Here is a 25,046-nt window from a genome sequence, read left to right on the forward strand (position 1 = left end):
CCCTGAACGGACAAACCAAACACTGGCTCGAGAGAAGGCTTTTTGCGTTTTTCATGGCCACCATCTCTTCCACAGAGGCCGCCATGTTGCACCGCCATGGGGAGGGTTATTCAGTTGGTTGCGATCTGAAACCTCACTGCTAGATGCCACAAAATCCTTCATGCTGCAGTTTTAATAAATTCATTTTCAAAATAAAAAATTGCACTAATGACCATTTATTTTTATTTCATTTATTTCTGGAGTCCTGTTCTGTGAAGTCTGTGTCCGTTTCTGTATGCGGGTCATGTTGAGTGTGCCGGTGCAGAAAGAAAATGGCTCCCAAATCCTCCAGTCTTTTTAAGGCTTCCGCTTCGCGGCTGAGGTCATGGTATGAATCCTGGAAGGGAAGTGAAGCACTTTCAGTGGAATTATCTAAAGATATGGGAAACGTCGTAAAAATAAAATGGAGGGCGGAACCCACAATGCAGAAGACTGTCACCCACCTTCATGAATTTCATGGTGTCGTACCCGTAGTAGTGGATGGGATGCTTTGGGTCCTTGGACGACGGGTACCCGAACCCAGCGACGTGCACCACATTGCAGTAGTTGAGCGCCACGAACACGGCTAAGATCCCCGTGGTCGGGTGCACGGGCTTCTGAAACAAAGCCAAAACTACATGACAGGTAAATCGAGCCTCATTGGATTTGATGCCTGTTTGTTTACTGAAATAAAATTTAAATTTTCCTCGGGCCCATCTCATTCCACCTTCTCGGCTATTCGATACTGTCATTTATCATGGTCGTCGCCCATGGCTCACGTGCATTAACATATTCTACCACCAGATGCTGCTAGAACCTTCCTAGAGACCAATGCATGGGCTTGCAGTGAACTTCCAAATGCACTTTTGTTTTTCTCTTACAAAGTGAGCAGCCCTGCTGCAAACAATTCAATTTGATGACCCGGCACATGGCTTTAACTGAACCTCTGGGGGAAAAAAAAACAAACATCCCAGAGATACACGCCAACACGATTTTACTTACTCCCTCAATAAGCTGGTAAACAAACCTTGCTGATTTCGAAACCAGAGCAATTTATTCTCACTGGAAACGTAGTCTCTATTCTGGACATTAAATGCATTTTCTACTTGAAAATAAAGTGAGGTGGTTCTTTTTAAACACCGTCCACGTGCCCTGTCCCAAAACAACACGACAAATTCATAACACCAGTGAACCTGGAGTCATTTTTTCGACGTTGTAGGCGCTCGCAGGGCTCGTACCATGTGCAGTGATTTCCCAATGTTGTTTGCTGCCTCACTTAGTGGCTCTGCTAATGATTAACCACGCTCACAGAGTCCTTTCCACATAAACAGGAGGGGCAACGTGTCCTTTTCCATCCCGCACCAAAATGACAAATCCTATCCCGGCAGCATTTCCATGTCCCTCCTCCATCTTTTTTTTTTGGTCTGACATCTCATTGGTGCGTGCGCTGTTGTTTTCTGCACTTTCAAATACAAGCTTCCAAGTTTCCACCACAGTCACGAACGGCAACAGCCAGAGCTTTACTTGTTCCTGAATTCCGCCTTTTTTTCACATCACAAATATGGCAAGTCGCTGCCTTGGGGTGGGAGGGAGCCTAAAATAGCAGCAGTGCTATCGTCAAGGTGATGAAAGAATATCCTGCTTTGGGTGCACTGGAGTGAAAGGTTTGAACAGGGTTGAAGGGCGGAAGGTAAACACAGCGCAACGCAAAAGCTGGAGAAGCACCGCGGGCCCTGGGGGGCCTTCTGCCACTCGCTGGGAGGCTTCAGAAAGTTCCACGGCTCAAACGCACAAACAACATCTTCCCACTTAACTCTTTCCAAAAGTTGTTTTCCCACGGAAGGGAGCGAGCGCGGGAAGACAGGTACAGGAGGCGCGACGCTGCTGGGTGGACACGCAACTCTCCCAACGGCGGCAAAGGTCAAAAGGACAAGACTGTTTTTGGCTGGGTTGCTTGCGTTCTGGCTTCTTCTGAAATGTCAAACTTTTTGGATTACACAAATCTCTAATTGAATGTAAACACTCCAACACAGATCCAGCGTTGTCCAATCAGCGTAAAAGCAAATGCAAAACAGTGATAAAAATAAATAAAACAATTTCACCAATCTCTTCATGATGTGTTATATTCTTTACACTGCTTTGGAGAACAGATGACTGTCTCTGTGTGTATTTAGCCTCATGTGACTGCCAGCACGCACGCACGCACGCACGCACACACACACACACACACACACACACACACCAGCCCCAGACCAGTGCATAGTTTGGACGCTGGCCCATGGAGCCCTGGTGAGAGGGACAAGAGGGCCGCATACCGTCACCACTGCAGGCCAGACCCCAGAGCTCAACACAAGCTTTTGTTTTGGGACACGGGTGTGATGATGTGTGTGAGTGGGCAGGAGGTCTGTGTCGATCCGTCGGTAGCCTGACATCAGTCAATACCATCTACGATGCCCTTGGGCACTGGGCCGACTACCGCCTTTGAGCCCTCTATGGGGGGAAACTGTGTGTGTGTGTGTGTGTGTGTGTGTGTGTGTGTGTGTGTGTGTGTGGTAGTGGAGGGGGGGGGGTGTAGCTGGATGTGTGCCAGCGTGGGCAGGGTGGACAGAGAGGGGTCCTGCTGCAACAGTCAGGATCTTTGGAGACTCGCTGGCAGTGGAGACTGGAGAGACCTGAGGCCTCTGGAATGTGGTGGTGGTGGTGGTGGTTTCAGGTTTTATTTAAACTATTCTGGAAGAAATTGTACACAAGTAAATAGTTTTAACCAAAATAACTATTCAAGTTTGGAATGATTGCGAAAAATGGCAATACCCACAGCCATTCTAGAAGCCATGCTGCCACTTACTAACCCAGCTGTTGCCTATTTACTACCATATATTTTTGTATATTTGGCTATTTCAATTTTTTATTTGACTTTTTCGTTCAAACTTTGTTCAAACTTCAGGTTTTATGCTAATTGTCTGTACAGCAATGCACATATCTTCTTAATCTCCGTCCCTTCCATAGCTCTACATGCAGATGGTGCGGAGCGCCTATAGGGGCGGCCGGTGGATCACCTGTAGGACCGCTTCCCCACTGTTTCGCACTTCTCTCGCACCAGCCGGTTGTGTTAGGATTTGGGTCCAGAACCGTAACACATTAAACCCTTTTGGGACACGACAAGGGTCTAGCGGGAGGGGAGGGGAGCACGCAGATCCAAAACACAACCCGGCTTCGGTCCAGACAAGTGGGTGGCGGTAATGCACCCTGAAGTTGTTTGCCAACCGCCATTAAACTCAAGAAGAAGAAGAAGCGGCCGGCACCCCTACTCGGCAGCATCCGTGTTGATTTAGCAGTTGCAACAAGCTTTTACTTTTTGTTTTCTTTGCTATGTTGGGTAAGGGATGGAGGTCCGGAGTCTTGATTTCTTATTTGTTTTTGCAGTTTGAGAGCGTCACTAGGTCCCATGGCCCACTGCATGGTTGGCCCAGCGTCTCTCCTGTTCACAACATAATTATCGTACGTTTGTGTTAAACTCCTCTTCTGTGCCAGCGTTACGCACTCGATGTACTGTGGAGCGCTTTCAATTAAATGCAGTATTACAATTGTTAATGGGACTGTATTTAAGCACGTGAGAAGCTGCCACAGAGTGTGTTACGTTTCTCAACAGCGAAGCAGTTGTTCTATGTTTTAACAGCACATAAAGTAGCGTGAACAGCTCCGAATGACGGGAACCAACATCGTAAAAAAGGCCTGGGTTGAAAAATAGCAAACCCATCCTTTAGCAAGAACCAATTACAGTAAACTCTGAACTGTGTCAGACCCAGATAAACAAAACTGACATCTACTGCTGGGAAAATGCCTTATTTCACAATATCAAGTTCAAATGTATACAATTTGCAGGCTCTGCTCCGAGAGCCAATTATTTCCAAGTGATATGCTCTGCAACTGAAACGAAAGATGGAGGGATTATCGCTTAATGAGGCGAAGGGATGTTCAGTGGAAGCTTATCTTCAAATTGTTCTGCACTAATTGGCTCCACATACGGCTCGTGAATCCTCGATTCGATTATTTTTTTATTTATTTTTTTTAAGGGAAAGTAGCTCGTCTCCGCACACGATACCCAACAGTGGCATAGCTGTGTCTAATCGCAGGATGCTAACGATTTTGACCTCCATGGGAAGAGCACACAAAACAAAATAATGAGGCGCGAGGGACCCCAGCCGGCGACCTGGAGGAGGGCCGGTGGGAAGTTTGGGGAGGGACCTCTCACCTGTTTGGTCTTGGGGTGCAGCGGGATGTGGAGCAGCCTGTCGGCCGTCTGGTGCAGGAAGTGCGGGTCCAGCACTCTGATCTTACTGGTGTCGCCCAGCCAGATCTGGGGAGGGAGCTTCCAGAAGCCCTTCCTCACCTGACACACACACACACACACACACACACACACACACACACACACACACACACACACACACACACACACACACACACACACAACACCCATTTAAAAGATGATGGGAGCATTGTATTTACACAAACTGATCTGGTGTCCGACCCATACTCCCTGGTTTCAAACGAGCAGCAACATTGGTGTGTCAAATTCGGGGTAATGACCCTGCAACTGTTTGCACTGGGTGGGGGGAGCGGGGCGGTGTTTATGGAAACTTGAAGTTGAACCATTTAAGTATTTGTCCTTGTTATGGATGACTGACAAGGGCTGGGAAAGCGGAAGTGGAAGCATCGTGTGTTTGTTGGAACAAGAGCCTTGGGACGTGGAGATGGGCTGTAATCAGACTAAAAATGTACTGAGAAATAAATTTGAATTGGCAATATACAAAAAGGGGCAAATTAATTTACAATAAAATATAATTTATTGAAAAATAAAATGTCCAATATACAATAAGCCTAAAACATTTCCTAAAAAAAGAAGAATGTGGCAATATGGAATTAATCTAAAATTAACTGAAAAATAGAAAATTTGGCAATATACAGTAAACATGGAAAATTAACAATTTACAATAAACCTAAAATTCACGAAAAAAAAAATTGCCAATATACAATAAACCGAAATACTACTGCTACTAATAATAATATCTAAACTAATAGTAATACCCTCTTCTCGTCGTACAGGATCTCCTTGAGCCAGCGCAGGTCCTGCTGCTTGAAGGGGACCAGCACCATTAGCGTGCTGGGCTCGTTGTGCCGTCCCGGGTCGGGGGACGCCGACTCGGGGTAGAACAGCCTCATGGTGGTCCTGCTGCCCACATCGTCCTCGTAGCCCCGTACTGGGGCGTCGTTCAGCCTGGAGCACACAGGGCAGGGGCATGGTCTCTTTTTGTTGTTGTTGTTTTTTTATTTTTAACTAGTTTTGTTGATTTTTCTGAATTAGAACAGAACATTTTTTTGGACGTGTTTTTGGATTAGGAATAGTCCTCACAATATCTTACAATATACCTTTTCTAATAATATATCCTGTGCATAGAATAACATTCAGTATATTCTATTTTTGTATGCCTATTTTTTGTTCTGTATTTTTGGCTGTTTGTGTATTTTTTTAAATTGTAATTTTATTCACATATTTTTCATTTTATTGCTTTATTTTTATTTTTTAGACTGTTAGGATTTTGTTCATGCAATTAGCCATATGAAATAAACTAATTCTGATTTTGATCAACAACCCTAACCTTTTTTAAGTGGAATAACATTTTACTGACACCTAATGACCTTCCTACGTCTTTTTTTATGTTGTAAACAGCCTGAAGTGGATTAAATAGAGGCACAGTAGAAAGGGCAGTGACAACAAATACAAAACGCTTAATCAGTAAATTAGTCGATAAACAATTCCAGAGTTTGATTATATTATTTAGCATAGGTCTACTTAGCATTAGACGAGCATTACTTTACACTTGCACTGATTTTCCTTTGGGACAACGGGAGGTGTGGAGGTTTGGGAGTGCATTGTGCCCAGGCCAAATTAGCCCAGTTGCAAAGAGGCTTAATGAAAAATCTGATTTGTGCGGAGCTTCGTCCCTGGGTAAACCAGGGACGAAGCTGTCCAACAGGGTCTATTATGTTCTCTCCTAATCTACCGGACATATATTTAATGCCTTAACCCAGAAAAACATGAGAGCGCTAATTGGTGACTGCAGTCCTTTTTTTTCCCCTGAAATGTATTTTTGCTCAAAATACTTTCTACTCCCATACTCTGAATTTCCTCAAACTAGAGAGATCTTTAAAGCCTCCTATCGATTGGAACCAGTTTTAAAATGTACACAAAATAGGTCAAATAGGAGGTCTTGCCATTATCCTCATTACCCGAAGCGTGTCGAGATAATTATGTATTAATTGAGTTACTAATTACCTCCATGCAGTAATAATCTCCATGCAGCATTAAATGCGACAACGTGACATTATACCACCGCTGTCTGAAGCTGAAGCCATAATCAAAGGAAAATGTGCAATGCACTAAAATAAAGGTAGTATAAATAAGAAGTCTCAAGATGTACTATTCAATAAGAGGATCCTTAATTTCTTGTTGAAAAATCTGCAGAGAAATGGTGGTTTTCTGAACAGAGCGTTGTTGTATTTCATTGCTTATGATGAAAGAAAAGGTAGAAAAGGTGAAAATTCCCCTGGTGCTTACCGGATGACCACATCGTACGTGTTGATCACGCTCCCCAGGGAACTGTTTTTAATCGAGTAGCCGTTCCCTATGACCACACAGGTCCTGCATTGAAGGCTGCGGTGGAAACACAAGCAAACACACACACACACACACACACACACACACACGCACACAGACACACACACACACACGGTTAAAATGTTAGTAAAGCGAGACCAGACCTCCAGTAGGTGTGAGCTGATTCATTGTGGTTTTGCACAGTGTGAATGGTTGTTCTGCCCAAACCAGCTGACGTAAAAAATGTTCAATTATTGAGAAATCCTGTGGTGCGTGCCATGAGGTTACAGCGTAATTTCACTTTACTTTCTTCAGTTACGCAGGTTGGCGCTTTCACTTCCTGTCGGTAGCCGGACGGACAGGCAGACAGACAGTCTACCTACCTAACTACCTAACAGGTAGATAGGTAGGTAGGTAGGTACAGAGACGTCATTGTCCTTATCTATATCTGTATCTGTTCAATCAACAAAAATGTCTCTCTCTGCATCTGTATCTGGGTAGAAGACTGGAAGTGGCTGTGGTTTATACCGGAAGTCACGTTAAATCGGGGAAATGTTGTATTTTCTAACCTAATATTCATTGGCAATGCACTTTTAGTGCCTTCAATGCATCAAATTGATTTAATAGAATTAATTATGAAATATATGTTCAGGTCCCTTACTGTACTGTTATTTTTATTTTGAACTAAACTAAAGTTTTACGATCTTTTATGAACCTCCCGCCCCGTTACAGTCCTAGTAGGTACTGTAGGTATATAGTTAGGAAGATATTTTAACTTGTCCTTACTTTTCAATGCTGTCTGGCACATTATTATTAGCAATGATGGCAAGAATCTTCAACAGCAGCCGCTCTGGAATAGATAAGAGAAAGGACCTGTGAAAAGGTTGGAATGTTTGGAGATTTAAAGGTTTCTGCCTAAAGTAGCAACTAACATACAGAATAGAACACAATATGAATTACCATACTCATTTCATTTGGTTTAAATAGAGGAAGGAAGTGATTATGATTCTGTTTTAACGGTGCAGCTGTTCCACTTTTATTTATTTATTTTTCACTCCAAAAAGGCTAAAAGGTTTTAGCGTAATACCATTGATAAAAACACAGAAGTCAGGGGTCATTCATAGCCGAAGTAGAGCCGGCACCACGCGCCCCTCTGAGCTGGGAAGCCTGATATGTGGCCAGTCAATGGAGCTCACAGACGAGAGGATAAAGCAGAGTCAACGTACCGCTGCCCTTAATGCCATAGGGTAATGCCAGCTTTGACAGATGCTCTCGCCAGAAGAAATCCTCCACTTTCAGAAAAAGCTGCGTCTTCCTGCTAATGCTGCATGGGAAATTGGAAAGGGCAGGAATTACAACCAGAGCACTACAAAGAAAGGGAACATTAATTCCAGTAATTTATCTTTACAGAACAGTAACATTAACATTCTGGCTTCATCCAGGCAAACAAATGGCCGTACAAGGTTCCACGGTAAAGTATGGAAAACCTTATGTACTTGACTCCAAATGTGAATCTCAACCAGGCATTATGGGCGTTTTCGCGCCACAGGAACCTTTTCATAGTTCCAAGAACCTTTGGAGGAACCTTCCCATTTTTTGTGTCCACACTGCAGGAATTAGGAACGATCGTAGTTCATCAGTTCTTAGTTCATCTACTTAGTTTGTAGATTTCATATGACTGAGGATCCAGAAGCTGCATTTGTTATTTTTCACCTCAAATTTGCTCAGAAACAGATTTGAGTGGACTGGTGAGGTGAAATAAGTGAAAGTTACTGAGTGAATACATCACGGAAGTCATGCTGAAACCACGCTGGCTGACGTCACTTCAGAGTTCCTCCTGCGAATGTAACCAAAGAAAGCCCTTGATGGTATCTAGTTATTGTGGGACCTTCCCAGTACCTGGTTCCTCTGAGGGAGTCAGTCCTCAGAACTGTTGTGAAAACGCTTTATATTATATTTGGGTGACTTTATGTTCATTTGTTCGGCAGGTAAATTGTATGACCAAAATTGTGTCCAATCATTTCATTTTAATTCGTCAAAGACTGTGGCCTAAGGTGTTTGTTTGCATGACGTACTTCAGCAACTGAAATCGACGGCTGGCATCTTTACTGCCAAAAAGAGCAAAAACACAATGTGGTGTGGAGTACAGAAGTGTCTTTCGTGCTGTTGAATTTAAATATTCAATATTCAATATTTTAGTTGCTATTAATTAATTGATTAATTAATTACTATTTTAGTTGTTAGCTCCGGCCTCCAGCTGCTAACAGTGGATTGTGTTTTAGCACAAGTCCTTGACTGTAGATATGTATTGTTACAGGTTGTTACACTAATCTCTGTCGCAATGTAGCTGAATGTTATTCTCCCTTGTAAGTCGCTTTGGATAAAAGCGTCTGCTAAATGACTAAATGTAAATGTAAATGTAAATTTAGGATGTTCGGGAAGAGATGGGGGGTTGTGCTTACAGTAAAAGACCCCCTCCCCCCTTGGCTTACGGTCATCGAGGCAAATCATGACCATTCTATAGGGGGTATAATGGGAATTACAAGAAAGCTACTGGATTATGAAACGTCCCTGTTGAACAGGCGCTGTCAAGGGGCAGCTGCAGAAGGTCCACTGAGTTAGAGCAATAAACAGGGAGCTTGTGGAGGCCATGCTGGACCTCACATGGAGGTTGGACTATGGACCCGCCCCTTTACGGGGCGCACAAACATCTACACTCCAGCAAATAGTTCAGCTAAGCAAACCTGATAATGGCGCAACTACAGTTAAAATAAATTCAAAGTTCAGGCCTGATATTTAATCCAAGATAAGGGTAAATAGTCCATACAGTCACTGTCCTCAACGTTTTGGAAAATAAGCAGTTTCCCGCATTTAAGGCTGTGTGTCTTCCCTCTTGAGGAGCTTCTCCTGCTCTCTGGTAACATTGGACCAATTTTTGAATTGGAATCTGAAAGAACAAGATACATTATATCGCGATTTTGTAACACAACAGTTATTGTGGTGTGTTGTTCCATGAAGATTTTGCAGGAGTACGAGCTGGTGGCAAGCATTTGGCATCGTTACGAAGATATTGTCAATCTTCTCATTTGCTTACATTGGTTGTATGCTTATATGCTTTAAGTATCGTCAGCGCAATGTGAATTGGCAGAATTAAGAATGAGCTCGCTTTAGTTGAAGCCATTTGTTTGGACTTGAGAGACTACTCCCCCAAAAGGTACCTTAATGGACATTTGGAAGAAAACGCTTTCCCTTCTTTATGAATCCTGTTCTTTCAACGGGAAATGTGCTGAATTTCACTTCTGACTGGGCGAGAGCAGCGCCCATGTTTCTGAGGAGGCTGGCACCTCTAGGTTCCAACAAAAACGCTGGCATCCCGTCCTGCCTCAATGAGCCGCCCGCCTCCCCCGGGTCTTAACAACACACAGACGTGCTATTACTCACTTAAAGTTGAGACTCTCCCACTTCTTCTGCGCTGGCCAACCACCGCATGACAACTTGCTGCTGTTCGGAGACATGGCGGTGCCTCCGTAGCTGAAATGCAGACGTACACAAGAATTCGGTTCACAGAGACGTTCCATCCAGACGTCGTCCCGAATCCAGAAAACTGCACCGTGCAGGGAAAACTGGGTCTAGCACGTTCAAAAAGCACCAATATGCAAATGAACGGAAGCCGAGATTAACCACAATAAATCGATTCAGCGTCCACATGACGGGTGTCGCAGAAAACACAGGGTATCATGTTACTTTTTTTCCAGGTAGTAATTACGAGAAAAACAAGAATAGAGAAAAAACGGCGTAAGCAAGTGAAAGCTGAAGTATGGGCACAGGTTCTCGGCAGTGTCGGCTTGTGGTTTTACCTCAGCTGGAAGGCGTAGGAACAGTAGTATGTGACAAAGGAGATGAAAAACAGGACTAGCGGGAGCAGCCTAAGGCACCATGCTGGACACAGAATAAAAACAGAGTGATTTCAACATTGCATATTTCTGAAGATGTACCAAAGAATGTATAAGAAATTGCATTATTTTGCTGGCATGTGATTTTTTCTTTTTTATCTATCAATTTATATGGATTAGGCATAATTTCTGAGACAAAAAATTCATGCTGTTGATCCCTGTTAATATTATGAGCTTTAAAATACAAAGAATAATGTACGAAAAAAATACCAAATGTATGTACTGTATGTATAATGTAATGTAAATGTATGTTTGTATGCTGGTCTGGATGCATAGTAGTTCATTATATGTTCGTGTTTAATACATTTTAAGGGGGAAAATTATCATTCTTTATTCATTAACTGAACCCAGGGTTGACCCCACAGATGAGTCATTCATTCCCACTCATCCACCAGCACAGCTTACTCTTGGATGCCTTTTGAGACATATTCACAAGCTCCTCGTACCATCGCCTCTCCGTGCAGTGCATAGTATCCTGATGGAGGACAAATGGAGGAAAAATTAAATTTGTGAAACCTTGGTCAGCTCATTGTTCTGTCATGGTCCTCCACCATGTGGAAACCACGGTGGAGATGCTGGCATCAAGATGGTGCCCAGTCATAGCACTGGAGTGGGTCAGAATTATCTAATACATACCCAATCCAGGCTGGTTTGCTGTAAACAGTGAAAATTAAAGGATAGGTTCACTATATTTCTACCCAGGCCTTATATAAATCTTAGTTCCCATCAATTCATAGCTGTTCATAGGTAAAAGCTTTATTATTGAGATACTTGGCCACTCTGCTGCAGCTTCATGCTGTGTTTCAATGCAGTCCAATGGGGAAACTCATACTGTATTAGTCCAAGAGATTGTAAATCCTGCATTTTATCTGGCTTTTCAGGGCTTTTGCTATTTCACAAATCAGCTTTTTAGACACTACATCCACACTGACGTAAGAGACTCGGAACAGGAAGTTGCTCTGCTTCCTCCTGGTGACCAGCTGTAGTTAAGAGTATCCCTTGAAAAGGAGTTTAAACATATTTTAAGGAAATGTAGTTTGCCACACTGGATTGCTTACAAAGGTAACATGTTCAGCAAGGTTGTGCTATGAGCAGAAATAAACGATGGGAACCAACATTTTAATAACGCCTGGGTTGAAAAAGCTTTGCGGTAGTCTCTAGGTAAAAATCAATCATGTGTGCGGTAAAGAGAGGTGACACAAAGAGGCAGCAGATCAAGGATGGTGGGCTTAAGAAGATCAAGATGGATGTATGGATTGTCCTCTTAAGCTATGGAAACCCCATATCCAGCACAATACACTCATCGCATTCTCTTTCTTTCAGTCATGCTTTAGCATGACCAAGTTAAAATTACATTTCAGATCAGATTAGAGGGCCTGTTGCGCAATACACAATCTGACTTTTCTGCACACAATTTGTGTTAAATCTGTGATTTTCCTGTCTCTTGAGGACATCATCCGCAGAGGCAGGATTTTGTTTGTTAAAGTGACAGCGATATACGTGTTTGAGTTTAGTCATGGGCACAAAAAGGCATATTTTAGGGAAACATTTTACTTATGATTAAAACAATAAATCGGATATGCTATTTTGGCCATAAAACAGCCCAGATGCTGAGACTAGCTATGGGAATTACGGCTCTTTGAAGGTGGCGCCATTGTTTCCGAGAGCCATTCAAAAAAAGGCTCTTCATTATTTTTAATGTGTGTGTCGCCAGTCTGCGTATTGGCCAATGGCAATACCAATAATCAATAACACCTGAAAATAGATTATACTCTACACAACTATCTTTTTTAATTTTGTTGATATGTATTTATTGTATTGTAGTACATTTATGCATTTATTTAGATTATATTTAAAAGTTTCACAAAAAAATGAATAAAAGTACTACAGTGAGTTATTTTTGTGCAGTACAGGTATTGTTGTTATAAACTGTTATTTTTCACACATAAATAATAGTCAAATAACTTCTTGACATAAAACCTAAATAAAAGATAAAATTAACTCCTTTTCAGCCAGGAGCATACTATCACTTAAATGAAAGGGGCAGTATTTGGGTGGCAGGAGACGGCAACTTAAACAAATAGCTCAACCTATGTCTGTAAAACTTGGCAAAAAGAATCGGATCAAACAACCCAACACTAGTTGAGACCCAAGGCCCTACCAGTTCAACAAGATGTCTTGTAAATAACGATTGAAAGATTAAAAGGTTGCTGCCATGTGGATCGATTTGTATTTGTGTTTTGTGATGCACATATAGCATAAGGGGGAGGGTTGGATGCGATGCACACAGTGGATTCTATTCAATTACTTAATTGTTAATTGTTATTGCATGACTGTAGACAGGTAAAAAACGGGCATTTTGTGGTATGTTCCAAGATCCCGCACAGCGACAGTCCACTCCCACCCAGGGAATCCACTCCAACCCCAGAGTGAGAGTCCACTTCATGATCCACTCCAACCCCAGAGTGAGACTCCATCCACTCCAATCTAGGATCCACTCCAACCCCACTCCACTCCAATCCAGGATCCATTCCAACCCCACAGCAAGAGTCCACTCCAATCCGTTAAAAAGTTGTAATAAAAACCCCAAAAGAAGAAGAATATGTGGAAAATGACTTAATAACATATAAATTATGCCATATGCACTTGTAAAATGGTTTAAACAACACAAGTAATACATTATCCATTTCTGGACATTTTTTGCATTAAAAAATATTTTTCCTCTTTTCAATATTTTTTTATTGTATTATATATATTTGTGAATTAGGACACAGAATTCCTTCCATTTTAAAAACCAGCCTATGACATGTATTCAGTGACTAACTACTCACTTCCACGTGGCAACAGCCAAAACAGCCATTATAAAAATAACGCTGGAGCCAGATGACTTTACATCCTAAACAGCGCTCAACAAGCAGCTGACTTCTTTTAAGCCCAATACCCTTTTTAAAGCCACATGTCCATTCTGCTCATTCCTAAAACACGTTAATCTGAGAATTTAATCCAGTTACATCGGACAAATCCAGCACCCACTGTATCAGACTCTTTGGTAATTCTTTGGTTTCTGTTTTTAATCGCTTCATTCATCGGTTATATAGATCCTCGTCAAACAGGACAAGAAGCAGATTCAGTTGCGTCTGGTGTATTCTACTGTAAGCGGTGCTGTTACTGATGGAGTACTGACAGAGCGTTCTTTAGAGATTTAAGAAGCCAGTGCCTAATTATGACAAGCTACATCCATTTCCCTGATATTACAATTGGGATGACAGGTGTATGTGTGTGTGTGTGTGTGTGTGTGTGTGTGTGTGTGTGTGTGTGTGTGTGTGTGTGTGTGTGTGTGTGTGTGTGTGTGTGTGTGTGTGTGTGTGTGTGTGTGTGTGTGTGTGTGTGTCTGTGTGTGTGTGTGTGTGTGTCTGTGTGTGTGTGTCTGTGTCTGTGTGTGTGTGTGTGTGTGTGTGTGTTCCTGCACGCCTGCTGTAGGGAAACATAAGCATTACTGTTCTTACTCAATGCTTTGGAAATAAATCTGGTCATAATTACCACTTTGGAGGAGGAAGCCGGTTATGCTTTGACAAAGAACAGTGGTTATTAACCATTTCCAGTTGCTCATCTCACAGATTTCCCACGCTAACAAGGAGCTTCAGAGGAAATACAACAGCCAGGAATGTTCTCTAAAAACGTAATTAATCCCAAGTGATGATTAATGGAATTTCAATTTCAAACAATTCACCGCATTAAAAGAGTAACCTACTTTGGATTTGGCGATCACCAAATCGACAGCGGACCACATATACACATGTATACATGCCATTTAGTTCATTATCAGACAAATGATTGAAATTTGCAATTTAATTGGTCATTTTAGGCCATTATAAAAGTTGCATTAAATAAAACTTATAATAGTGTACTAATCCATTGTCTACCTATTGCAGGGAAGAGCCATTTATTGGCATTGAAGATTAGAAATTAAAAACTTGGCAAGAAACAAGTAAATTTTCCTCATCCAAACTATGGAAATTCACCTAGTTCACACATTTTTTATATATATAGTAATTATTATTTTATTATTATTAGTATCAATACTGTGACTTGTATTTACTATAGACTATATTGGTGCAACAGATGGCCATACATGAGACGGCACGGATCACACAGTGCTTTTTCCCCCCTTTCAATTTGGAAACTGAGGAAGATAAATACAAGATCTAAAATAAAAAATATATATATTGTTTTGTTTGGAGAAGCGGGGGGGGGGGGGGTAGAGTGGAAAGGGCAGTAGAGTGGAAAGGGCCAGCCACCAGGTACGTTGGTGCCAGTGGATGAAGGCTTGAACAGATAAGAGGCTGGCCTTGTATTCCTACTCGGGAAACAGAGGAAGCTGATAGCCCCAGGAACACTTGAATGGAGGCCGGTAGCAGAGCTGGGCAAGGTGCTATTGGCACATTCTACCCATAACCCACAATCTCCTCTGGCTCTGAAAGATGAGCCTTAGCTTGGTAGATGCGAGAAAGGGCGTCAGATTCGGTGTTCTTTAATCCCTATGAAGTATGAAAGAGAAAAGTCAAATAGATTAAAAAACAGCTCCCACCGGGCATGTGTGGGACTCAGCCACCTTTGCTGACCAGATGTATTTTGAGGTTCTTTTGGTCAATCCAGACAATGAATGTTTTTTCTGCTCCCTCCAACCAGTGACTTCTCTCCTGCAACGCCATCTTGATTGCCAAAAGCTCATCTCAATCTCATAATTGCACCCTGCAGGGGATAACTTGCAAGAAAAGAAGGCACAGGGGTGAAGTTTTTGGTCGACAGCAGCTTTCTGGGAGAGTATGGCCCCTACACCCAAATCTGAGGCATCGACCTCCACCACAAACTGATGGGAGGGATCAGGCAGTTGAGAATGGGTGAGGAGGTGAATCATCTATGTGACTCACTGAAGGCCTTGTCCGCTGCAGGTGACGAGAGGAACTTGGGGAGGTAAATGCAGTGAGTGCTTCCGCCACCAGGCTATAGTTCCATGAACCATCTGTAGAAGTTGGCGAACCTCGAGAACTGCTGCAACTTCCACTGCCTGAACCATAGCTGGGTCCATCTGCACGTTCATTTGGCATGGTGGACATGCTCCTGAACAAATCTGGAAGGGTTAAGGATATCATCCAGGTAGACAAAAACAAATAGGGGACCAGGTACTCATGCTGTCCCTGGGGGTGTTCGAAGCCGTTTTCCATTCGTCTCCATCCTTGATGCGGACCAGATGATATGTTTTCCCGAGATCCAGCTTGGAGAATATGGTTGCCCGCTCCAGGAGTTTGAAAGCAGAAGATATGATTGGAAGGGGTACTTGTTCTTCACTGTTATATCGGTCAGACCACAGTAATCGATGCAGGATCGCAGTGACCTGTCCTTCTTCCCCACAAAGAAGAAGCCTGCTCCGGCTGGAAAAATACCTACGGCCAACAGGTCCTGCATGTAGGCCTCCATGGTCTTCATCTCATGGATGGACAAGGAGTATCGTCCGCCCCTCGGGGGAATTTAACCAGGAAGAAGCTCAATACTGCAGTCGTAGGGCCGATGAGGTGGTGGTGAGGTTGCCAAGCTTTGTTGAACACCTCCTTCAGTGGCGCTTTAAACTGTCAGTATTTCTGTTCTCAAAAAAGGGACATTAAGGTATATTATTTTTCTATGATCAACAGTTTCAGTTGCACAGAAAAGAAAATTAAACAAACAGAAAATTGCCAGCGCAACCAGCAGACTGCAGATTAAACTAAAATAAAATTACACCAGTGGTGCACCAGCTTAAACTGCCGTGCAGCACATGCTGTCATGAGAGCAACATTTGTGTTTGAGGGTGGCTACTTACCTCCATGGGGGCTACGCTGCATTAGCTAAACAATGGCCGAGAGAGCATTGAAGCTTTGTATCCACCAAAAAAAGGCAAGTTGGCAGAGTGGGAGCATTTGGAATACACAAAGAATGACCGGGGGGTTGTTCAAGACGACGGATATCCAATCTGCAAAACTTGTGGAAAAAAGTCAAGGCTCAAGGGTCCAACACCTCAAATTTACTGCAACATTTTCAAGACCACCATCCAGCTTTACTCGCCCAAGTAAAGGAAATACACTAAGAGGCAAATTCACAAAAGGGTTGCACGGCTTCTGCAGCCACGAAACCGGCGCAAATAACAGAAATAGCAAGCGTCTAATTCACAAAGCACCAGGTTTCAGTGCACCGGTGTTATTTACGCATATTTAAATTGGGTACTATACAATCATTTGGTGCAAAATTGGCCCCTTTCTATGCAAATGAGCCTTGTTGCAAATAGCGTCCAATTCACACACGCAAAAAGCCTCAGGTGGTTAGTGATGCTATTACCTATTATTATTATTGAGAATTGGTCGTAATTGTGCGGTTAATTGCCCTTATTTACTTTGCCACATGGACAATTGCAATCAGATGCCGCAAAATAAGGGAAAAATCGCATTTAGCAGCAAAACTTTATTGCCGTGTTTGTGCTGGCATATCATTAGCACAATATCTTTTGTGAATCGGATGCTAAGACGCCGCAGATAACAGGCGCAAATTGATGCACAATTCATGGTGCAATTAGCGGTCGCAACCCATTCTTTTTCTTTATCCACTCTATGCCTCACTATGCCTCATACTCTATATCTATTAGAGCTTCATGATGTAACCAGAGCAGTCCAAAAGATGACAAAGTCAAAAAAATCCAACTCCGCCATGGCACTGGGGTCAAGTGTGAATTCCAAGGCCATTCACATTCTAAATGGAATGAAATTAAGATTTTTTTTTATTTTTCATTGAACAAAACAAAACACATTTTTGGAAAGGTCTCATCTTGTAGGTTAACATATGAAGGTTTGAGAGATTTCAGTAGATCCCAAACTGATATATTGACCTTTGAACCCTGACTAGTGGTCACCTTTAAAGCCCTATATCTCAGTAATTAAAAGAGCTACCAAAATAACTATCCAAAAATACCAAAGTTAATTTGGACAGCTCTGGACATCTACAAACTTTTAGAGAGGCTGGTAGTGTGGATAGGGGGGGCCACTTAAAATGGCCTAACATATAATTCTGAGCTTTGCAAATGACATATGTAAATTCTGATGCAGGTATATTCCTCAAACCAAATAAACCCCTAGTAACACATGCATGTCGTCTTTCACCGATACATTTGTTAAATTTACAGGTTTTTAATAATAAAACTATTTTACCCATGAGGCAATTGCATCAAGATTCATAACAAAATAGCACGGAATTGTAGTTTTTGTAGTTTCTAGGATTAGGGTTAAGCGTTATGGTTTGAAAAGTTTATAAATAATTGCGCTAATATAACGCAATTTATATAATAATTTGTTTTTGCTCCTATAGAAGCCACAAGTCCGTATGATATCAACCTTGTTTCAAGAAAAAACATGTTTTAGTCACGATGTCATGAAGACAACCCTACCAATAATCCTAAATGTAACAGTGACGTCTCTCATTGGTGTAGCTAGCTGTTATCATGGAAATATTTACCGCACTGGCTGATGGGTACAAAGGCGCAAACACTGATATTTATATCCAGTTACATTTTTATCTATAAATAAAATTCAAACTGAAGGTATGACTCGATATCTCTATTCTCGCCCAACCTTGACATTGATAGACCATTCAGAGAAAAGACATAACTAGTATCCTGCTTTATTTCGTGCTAGTCAGAACGAAATTTAAACCCATGCATTTTATCCATCCGCCTCGTTATTGCCCTTGAGGAAGAGTTACGACAACTTAACAAGTTATTTTCATTTGCATAGAGATCGATCATTAACCTGCCTACTTTTCTTCTGTGTCAGTTTCACACCACTACGATTAAAAACTAGGGATGGTTCCATACCACTTTTTCATGTCCGATACTGATATTGCAACCTTGAGTATCGGCCGATGCAGATAACAATCCTATACCAATCTTTTTCCCTCTCTTAAACAACAATGCAGTTATTAACACATCTCATGTCTCTCTGGAAGGGAACACAGGAGATGTGAAATCTGCCACTTCCACCATTGAGTAGAATTGTCATTTAAATGCTGTATTTTTGTCACAAATAGTAATAATATGTTTTAATATTTGTTATTTATTGTAGGCATAATCATTAATATAAGCAAATATTGGAATTTAAAGAACCCAAAAGGATGTATTCTTCTGCATGCAAACATCACCTAAAACACTGTGACTTTTTATAATTTTTCTGTCTTTTATATTTTTTCTTTATTTTTCTATGCGCTTTCCTTTTTATCTATTTTGTGTAAAGAACTTTGGATCCTCTTTCTCTCTCTCTGAGTGGATGGGGGCGGGAGCAAGCATGTTTCACAGCATCTACGGAGTGAGTGACTTTCAAACTTTTTTTTCCATCTTTCTTTATGTTTGGAATGTATTTTGGTGACGGGTATTGTTTTTATAAGTTGTAGTGTGTAGATACAGCGGTTGGGGAGCGTCTGACTTTACCAGGTTGACACGGAAGCACAGCATTAAGATCTCCGCTGCTTTCTCGTGTTCTGTGGAAGAGTGTTCCCTGGCCGGGGCACAATGTGTGACCCATCTCTCTTTAAGATATGTCGCTCAAAGATTAGTTAGGCATTTACCTGAAGGTTTGGGCTAATGGAACAGATGAGATTATATACTGTATATTTTTTCCCGATAACCGATCCAGTACTTTTGGCCAGTATCGGAAGGCCCCCCTACAATGCAGCCCGTTCCGAACAGGCATGTTTTGAACGGGCCCAGTTCTGGTCTCATTAAATTGGTATCTTTTTCTTTGAATTTCCCTTCAGGGGATTAATAAAGTGTTATCTTATTGCAACATTTGTAACATTGGTTTAGAATTCCACTTAAATTCGGATTGAAACGTATGATTGTGGAAATCTTCCAATTTCCCCAAAAGATTGCGATCTACTCAGATAATTGAGATCAAGTAGGCGATCATGTAAAAATTATGACACATACTTTAGGTGACCCAACATTGAACAGGATTAACCGAGATTATAACTTTTAAAGGGAATTTAGGCAACACCCCTTGCCTTGGCAGCGCACTGTTCTTCATCCGGAGGTCTCACGGATGTATTATAATCCAGCTGTGAGGATAAACACAAGGCACAGGACACTGTGCACGAAAAGCAACCGTTTTGGTGAACAGCGACACAAAGCAACATCTGTCCCCAAAATATCTGATCAAAGAGCCTTTGCTGCTTCACCTCACCTTTCCAGAGCGGGAACTCACGTCAATAAAGCGGCAACAGATGTGGAGGCCAGTGCGCAGACCCCTGCTTGTTAATCTCATGATGTCTGACTGAGGACAGTGCCACTAATGGGCGGCCTGCCCACGACTCACCAATACTCACCCACTAATCCACCACCCGCGTTACAGTGGAATGTGGAAGTGAATGTCCAAAAAAGGATTACAGAAAATCCATTCCAAGAAATGTGATGTTTCAATGTATTATTATTATTATTATTATCATTATTATTATTATTATTATTATTATTATTATTAAATAAAATGTATGAAGCATATATAATATTATACATATATATATATTGTTATTTTTTTTTTTTATATATAATATTATTCCAGGAAGTGATTATATTCCAATAAGAGTATTGCCAAGAAGACAAATTATGTTTAATACAACATTACAAACAACATATGCTGAGTAGTTTACTGGCTGCATTGGTGTAGATCATTATGATTCTGCGTTATAGAATATGGCTATGCCAATTGATAGAGCACTTAAGACATCACTGTTAAATAATGATGATGTATGCTTATTAACTATTTTGGATAATAAATGTGCAATTATCAAGCAGGGATCGTGGTATGCAACTGTTGATTCACACGCAAGAAACTAATAGGGTTGAATGAGCATGACGTGCAAGAGCAGTCAGGAAAGTTTCAACATTGTCAATGATGACCACGCCTGCCAAAATTGAAACAGATTCCAACTCAAAGAGAAATAAAACCGCGACCTCATTTGCAATCTAGAAATCCCCAATGATGCAATGCAACCTTATATGTATATTGCAGTAACTATCACAATGTCTGTCAGGCAACTTAACCTACTCAAACACAAAATGACCAACTTGATGACAACCATTTCCGCCATCCAACGACAGTTTATCACAGGAAGCTCTTTCTGTGTCAGATACACCAACAACAATATGGTGACTGACATGACCACGTTAGAGAAAATAGTAAAGACATTAAATGAAGGTGAATCCTTTATTTGCCTTTCTTAAGATGGCTCAGTTTGTGTAACACATACATCAAAAATATAAAGCTGTCATTATCAAAATTCACTTCCTATTGTTTTTTTTTTAAGTTAACAACATATAACACGATGTTTACAAACACTGCTTACTGCTCACTGCTACAATTTTGTACACGTTGTCACTTAAGTTTGTCCTTTTAACAATATACAGTCATTATTTGTCCTCTGGTCTTTATAAATATTGTGATATTTGCTTTGATTATTTTGTCCATCTGTTTTGGACCACTGTTTAATAAAACAATTATCTGACTTGTATTGTCATTTCTTGTACAAATTTCCGAATTACTTTACAACTTACAAACAACATTAAGACCGTAAACTCAGCTATCAAGAACTGTTATTTTAGAATAATGTCATACAAGACTTACGTCACAATAAAAACCTCAAATCAATGGTTGACATGTGGTTGAAATGGAAACGCTTCATACGTAATGACATGAAAGTTGCATTTGTCGAATTACATTGACGTGACTAAATGACGTTTAAAAGTTTCGTCGAATTCGCTGCATTACACAAAAAAAAAGGTAGCATGCCTAGAAAGAATAAACTGTACCCAGTGTATCGCTGCCTGCAGCTTTATCTATTATTATTATTTGGGGGTTTTCTTCTGATATGTTCCCTTACTGCTGTTGCGCAACGGTAATAATAACATCCGCAGGTTGTTTGTGTGGCTCACATGCACACAACAAACAATCAGACCACACAGGAGTTAAAAACGACAAAGAGGGTCGCGAAGCTCAACGTGAAGCACAACGCGCCGCTTGAGTTTTTTTTGCTCGCGTTAATAATCCTCTCTGGAACTCGGCTTCCCCTGCGTCACTCAGCGTGACAAGTATGTGTTGTTCGCAAAAGCCAAAGCCCCCTTTTTTTCTTTTTTCCCCCCTTTTCGCTTCTCCTGTTCGTTTGGGATCGTCAAATCGTTTCACCCTGGTTGACATCACCAATGTTCCTCCATTGGAGACATACTGCATGCCTCTATGTGTCAAAGGTTAAAAAATAAATAAAATACGTTTGTTTTCTCAAATATCCGTCCTTATGACTCCAGGCATCAGCATATTCCCCGACACCTCTATTGTACCTTGTATTGGATCAATTACAATCCTCAGCTCATCGCCACCGTCAATCCTTGGGGGGGGGGGGATAAACATCACAATGACAACGCTACAATTCGGCAATTAATAAATACGGGCAGAACCATTGGTTCCAAACCTTGTGTTTCCAGAACCAACGCTTCCTGGAGGGGCGATGACGCCTTACCCAGCCCGGTGCTAGCGCGTGTGCCCGAGTTCACCGTGAAATCGTGAAGAGTGCTCATAGTGATGAATGGATGGACGCTCCACCTCTCGAACGCATCGGGCCTGGATACACGAGCGCCGCGGGTCTCGTCCTTTTCATGCTGTACCAAGGACCCTCAATTGCACACGCACCAGGCCACGGCCCCCGCTCTGACATGTTTACTGTTCGATGCGATTGAGTCCGAACTTCCATGTCTCCGCTGTGATCGTGGAGGTGACGGTGAAACTAGGGCCAGAACAGTTGTTGCTGCACATCCTCTACTGGTGTCGAGTAAAACCCAAGGGAACTTTTACTCTTCATCATTCTCGCCGGGGGGGGGGGGGGGGGGGGGGCGGAGAAGAACTCGAAGGACCCCTGAAGGGGCCCCGGACCACGCGTTGAGAGACTAGCAAAGTAATTACACAGCACATCCAGGAAAACAGCTCGAGAACAGACGGTTTTGCGTGCGTTACTTACCGGCGGCGCCGCCCGCTATTCAGCAGTATGATCCTCGGTGCACCGAAACCATGTCCACGTCGGTTAACGGGATCCGCTCGCGGTAACATCGGAAGCACCGGCGTCCCTCGGCGTGCCGGCGGCGCGTGGGAGGTGCCCGCGAGGAGCTCACGAGAGCACGCGCGCGCATCATCCCTCCGTGACACACGGAGCCCGCGGCGGCGCGGGCGGCGGCGCGGGCGGCGGCGCGGGCGGCGGCGCGGGCGGCGGCGCGGGCGGCGGCGCGGGCGGCGGAGCTCGCGTTTGCAGTGTCGGGTCGTTCACGAACGATCCGATTCTTTTGAACGGCTGTTTTGTTGTTGTTGTTGTTGTTGTTGTTGTTGTTGTTGTTGTTGTTGTTGTTGTTGTTGTTGTTGTTGTTGTTGTTGTTGTTGTTGTGTAGGGACGAGGGGAACGAGCCTCGCCGGGTGGTGAGCCGATCTTTGAGCCCCCACTTAAGCGACAGCCCCTGCTCCTCCCGCCCCGGGAGGTGCTCAGGCGAAAAAGAAGCGCACCCGCTGTCACGAAGGCACGCAAGCGCTGGTCTCCAGCGCGAGGGTTCAGATGGTGTTTCTTTGATAAAACTCTGAGGTTTTATTTCAATCAGTTATTTGACTATTATTATTTATGTGTGGGGGAAAAAAAAAACAGTTTTCGCCCGTTCTGCACAAAAAGAACTCACTGTAGTGTAATACTTGTTTTAATTTTTAATTGTCAAACTCTTAAATATTGTAATGACCCTGGATGCGTGGGGGTAATGTTTTTCTTTTTTTTTTTTTTTTTTCACAGGCGGAATGTGCGAGCGCGATCTTGGGCGTGTGTGCGTGTGTGTGGAGAGAGAGAGACAGAGAGAGAGAGCGAGAGAGACTTGACTTTCAAGGTTCCTTTATTTGCAGTAAGTCATGTCACAGCAGCAGCAACTTGATCATGAAGGAACCAAAAAAAAAAAACATCACAAAAAAACAGAGACCAATCAGTCAACCGGTCAATAGAAGAAGAAGAAGAAGAAACAGTCTTTAATTGTCACACCAACACATGCTTGCATACACACACACATGCACATGCTTGATGGTGGCCGGTGAAATGGCTCCTCTGCTTTTGACCCATCCTGGCTTGTCCTTCCTCCGGGGGCACAGCCAGGAGCAGTGGGCAGCATACGTGGACGCGCCCGGGGACCAGGTGATAAGTGTCCATCGCTGGTCAGACGATGATGGGTGCATGTTTTTGGTGGGGGTCCTTACTGACGTGAGGTGGAGGAAACCCCATGTGAACACGGGGAGAACATGCAAACTCCACACAGAAAGGCTCCTGTTTTTGGAAGATAACCCGCCGGAGCACGGTGCCAACAGCACCCCAGGCGGGAATCGAACCCAGGACCTTCTTGCTGTGAGGCAGCAGTGCAATGCACTGCGCCACCGTGCCGTCTGCGCCACCCCTGAAACAATAGGCAGCGAGAGTTCAGACATCCCTCCTCAGAGACAGCTAGGTACGCAGGGATCTGTTGGTTTCTTCACCAGGTTTGAGACACCTGTTCACTATAAGGACAGCTCCCTCTGTAACACAGACTTCCTCCTTTGTACAGTTTACCTCCTTGGAGAGAGAGAGAGAGAGAGGGGGAGAGAGAGAGAGAGAGAGAGACTTGACTTTTAAGGTTCCTTTATTTGCAGTAAGTCATGTCACAGCAGCAGCAACTTGATCACGAAGGAACCAAAAAAAAAACACAACAAAAACCAGAAACAAATCAATCAACCGGTAAATTGGGCAGCAAGAGCACAGACATCCCTCCTCAGAGACTGCTAGGTACGCAGGGATCTGTTGGTTTCTTCACCAGGTTTGAGACGCCTGTTCACTATAAGGACAGCTCCCTTTGTAGCCCAGACTTCCTCCTTTGTACAGTTTATCTCCTTAGAGAGAGTGAGAGAGAGGGAGAGAGAGAGAGAGAGGGAGAGAGAGAAGATCACAGCTACCACAGGAAGAATCACAGGTTAACAATGAGGGAATCATCCTGGACTGAGCACAGCACCTCCCCAACACCCCATACACTCCTGAAAGTGTCCAATTTGCCGGTCATTTTGTAAAACTCAAACTCCACCTTGAGGCGGGCCGAGAGCAGACCAATCGTCATCTGGGCCGGGTCTACTGACGCCTGACCTCGAACAGCGTTCCTTCCACTTTTCCAAATGGTCAGCTTGGCCACCCCCGAAACAGTGTTCACCAGGACATGGACAGATTTGTTTGACACAGTGTAGAAAACCGAAAACAAAGAGCTCTAAGGAGAAACACTCCCCCAGACCCTGAACTCCCGCAGCCTAGGACACAGAACA

At 42.8% G+C, this 25,046-nt stretch overlaps 1 protein-coding gene across 1 annotated transcript; it reads right to left on the reverse strand.

The window, feature by feature from the left end:
- Positions 1-226: 226 nt before the first annotated feature.
- On the reverse strand, positions 227-22,833 carry st3gal4 (ST3 beta-galactoside alpha-2,3-sialyltransferase 4; the record flags this gene model as incomplete). The annotated part of the gene is made up of 11 exons (XM_080006588.1): positions 22,705-22,833; positions 11,035-11,104; positions 10,534-10,615; positions 10,118-10,207; positions 7,903-8,000; positions 7,463-7,526; positions 6,638-6,733; positions 5,107-5,296; positions 4,271-4,408; positions 483-635; positions 227-376 (listed from the first exon to the last, which is right to left on the reverse strand). Exons 2-11 carry the CDS (start codon positions 11,096-11,098, stop codon positions 227-229), a joined length of 1,125 nt encoding a protein of 374 aa, XP_079862714.1. The 5' UTR covers positions 11,099-11,104; positions 22,705-22,833.
- Between the last annotated feature and the right edge of the window lie 2,213 nt (positions 22,834-25,046).

The sequence above is a fragment of the Zeus faber genome (genome assembly GCF_960531495.2).
Source record: "Zeus faber genome assembly, chromosome: 9".
NCBI classification, from domain to species: domain Eukaryota; kingdom Metazoa; phylum Chordata; class Actinopteri; order Zeiformes; family Zeidae; genus Zeus; species Zeus faber.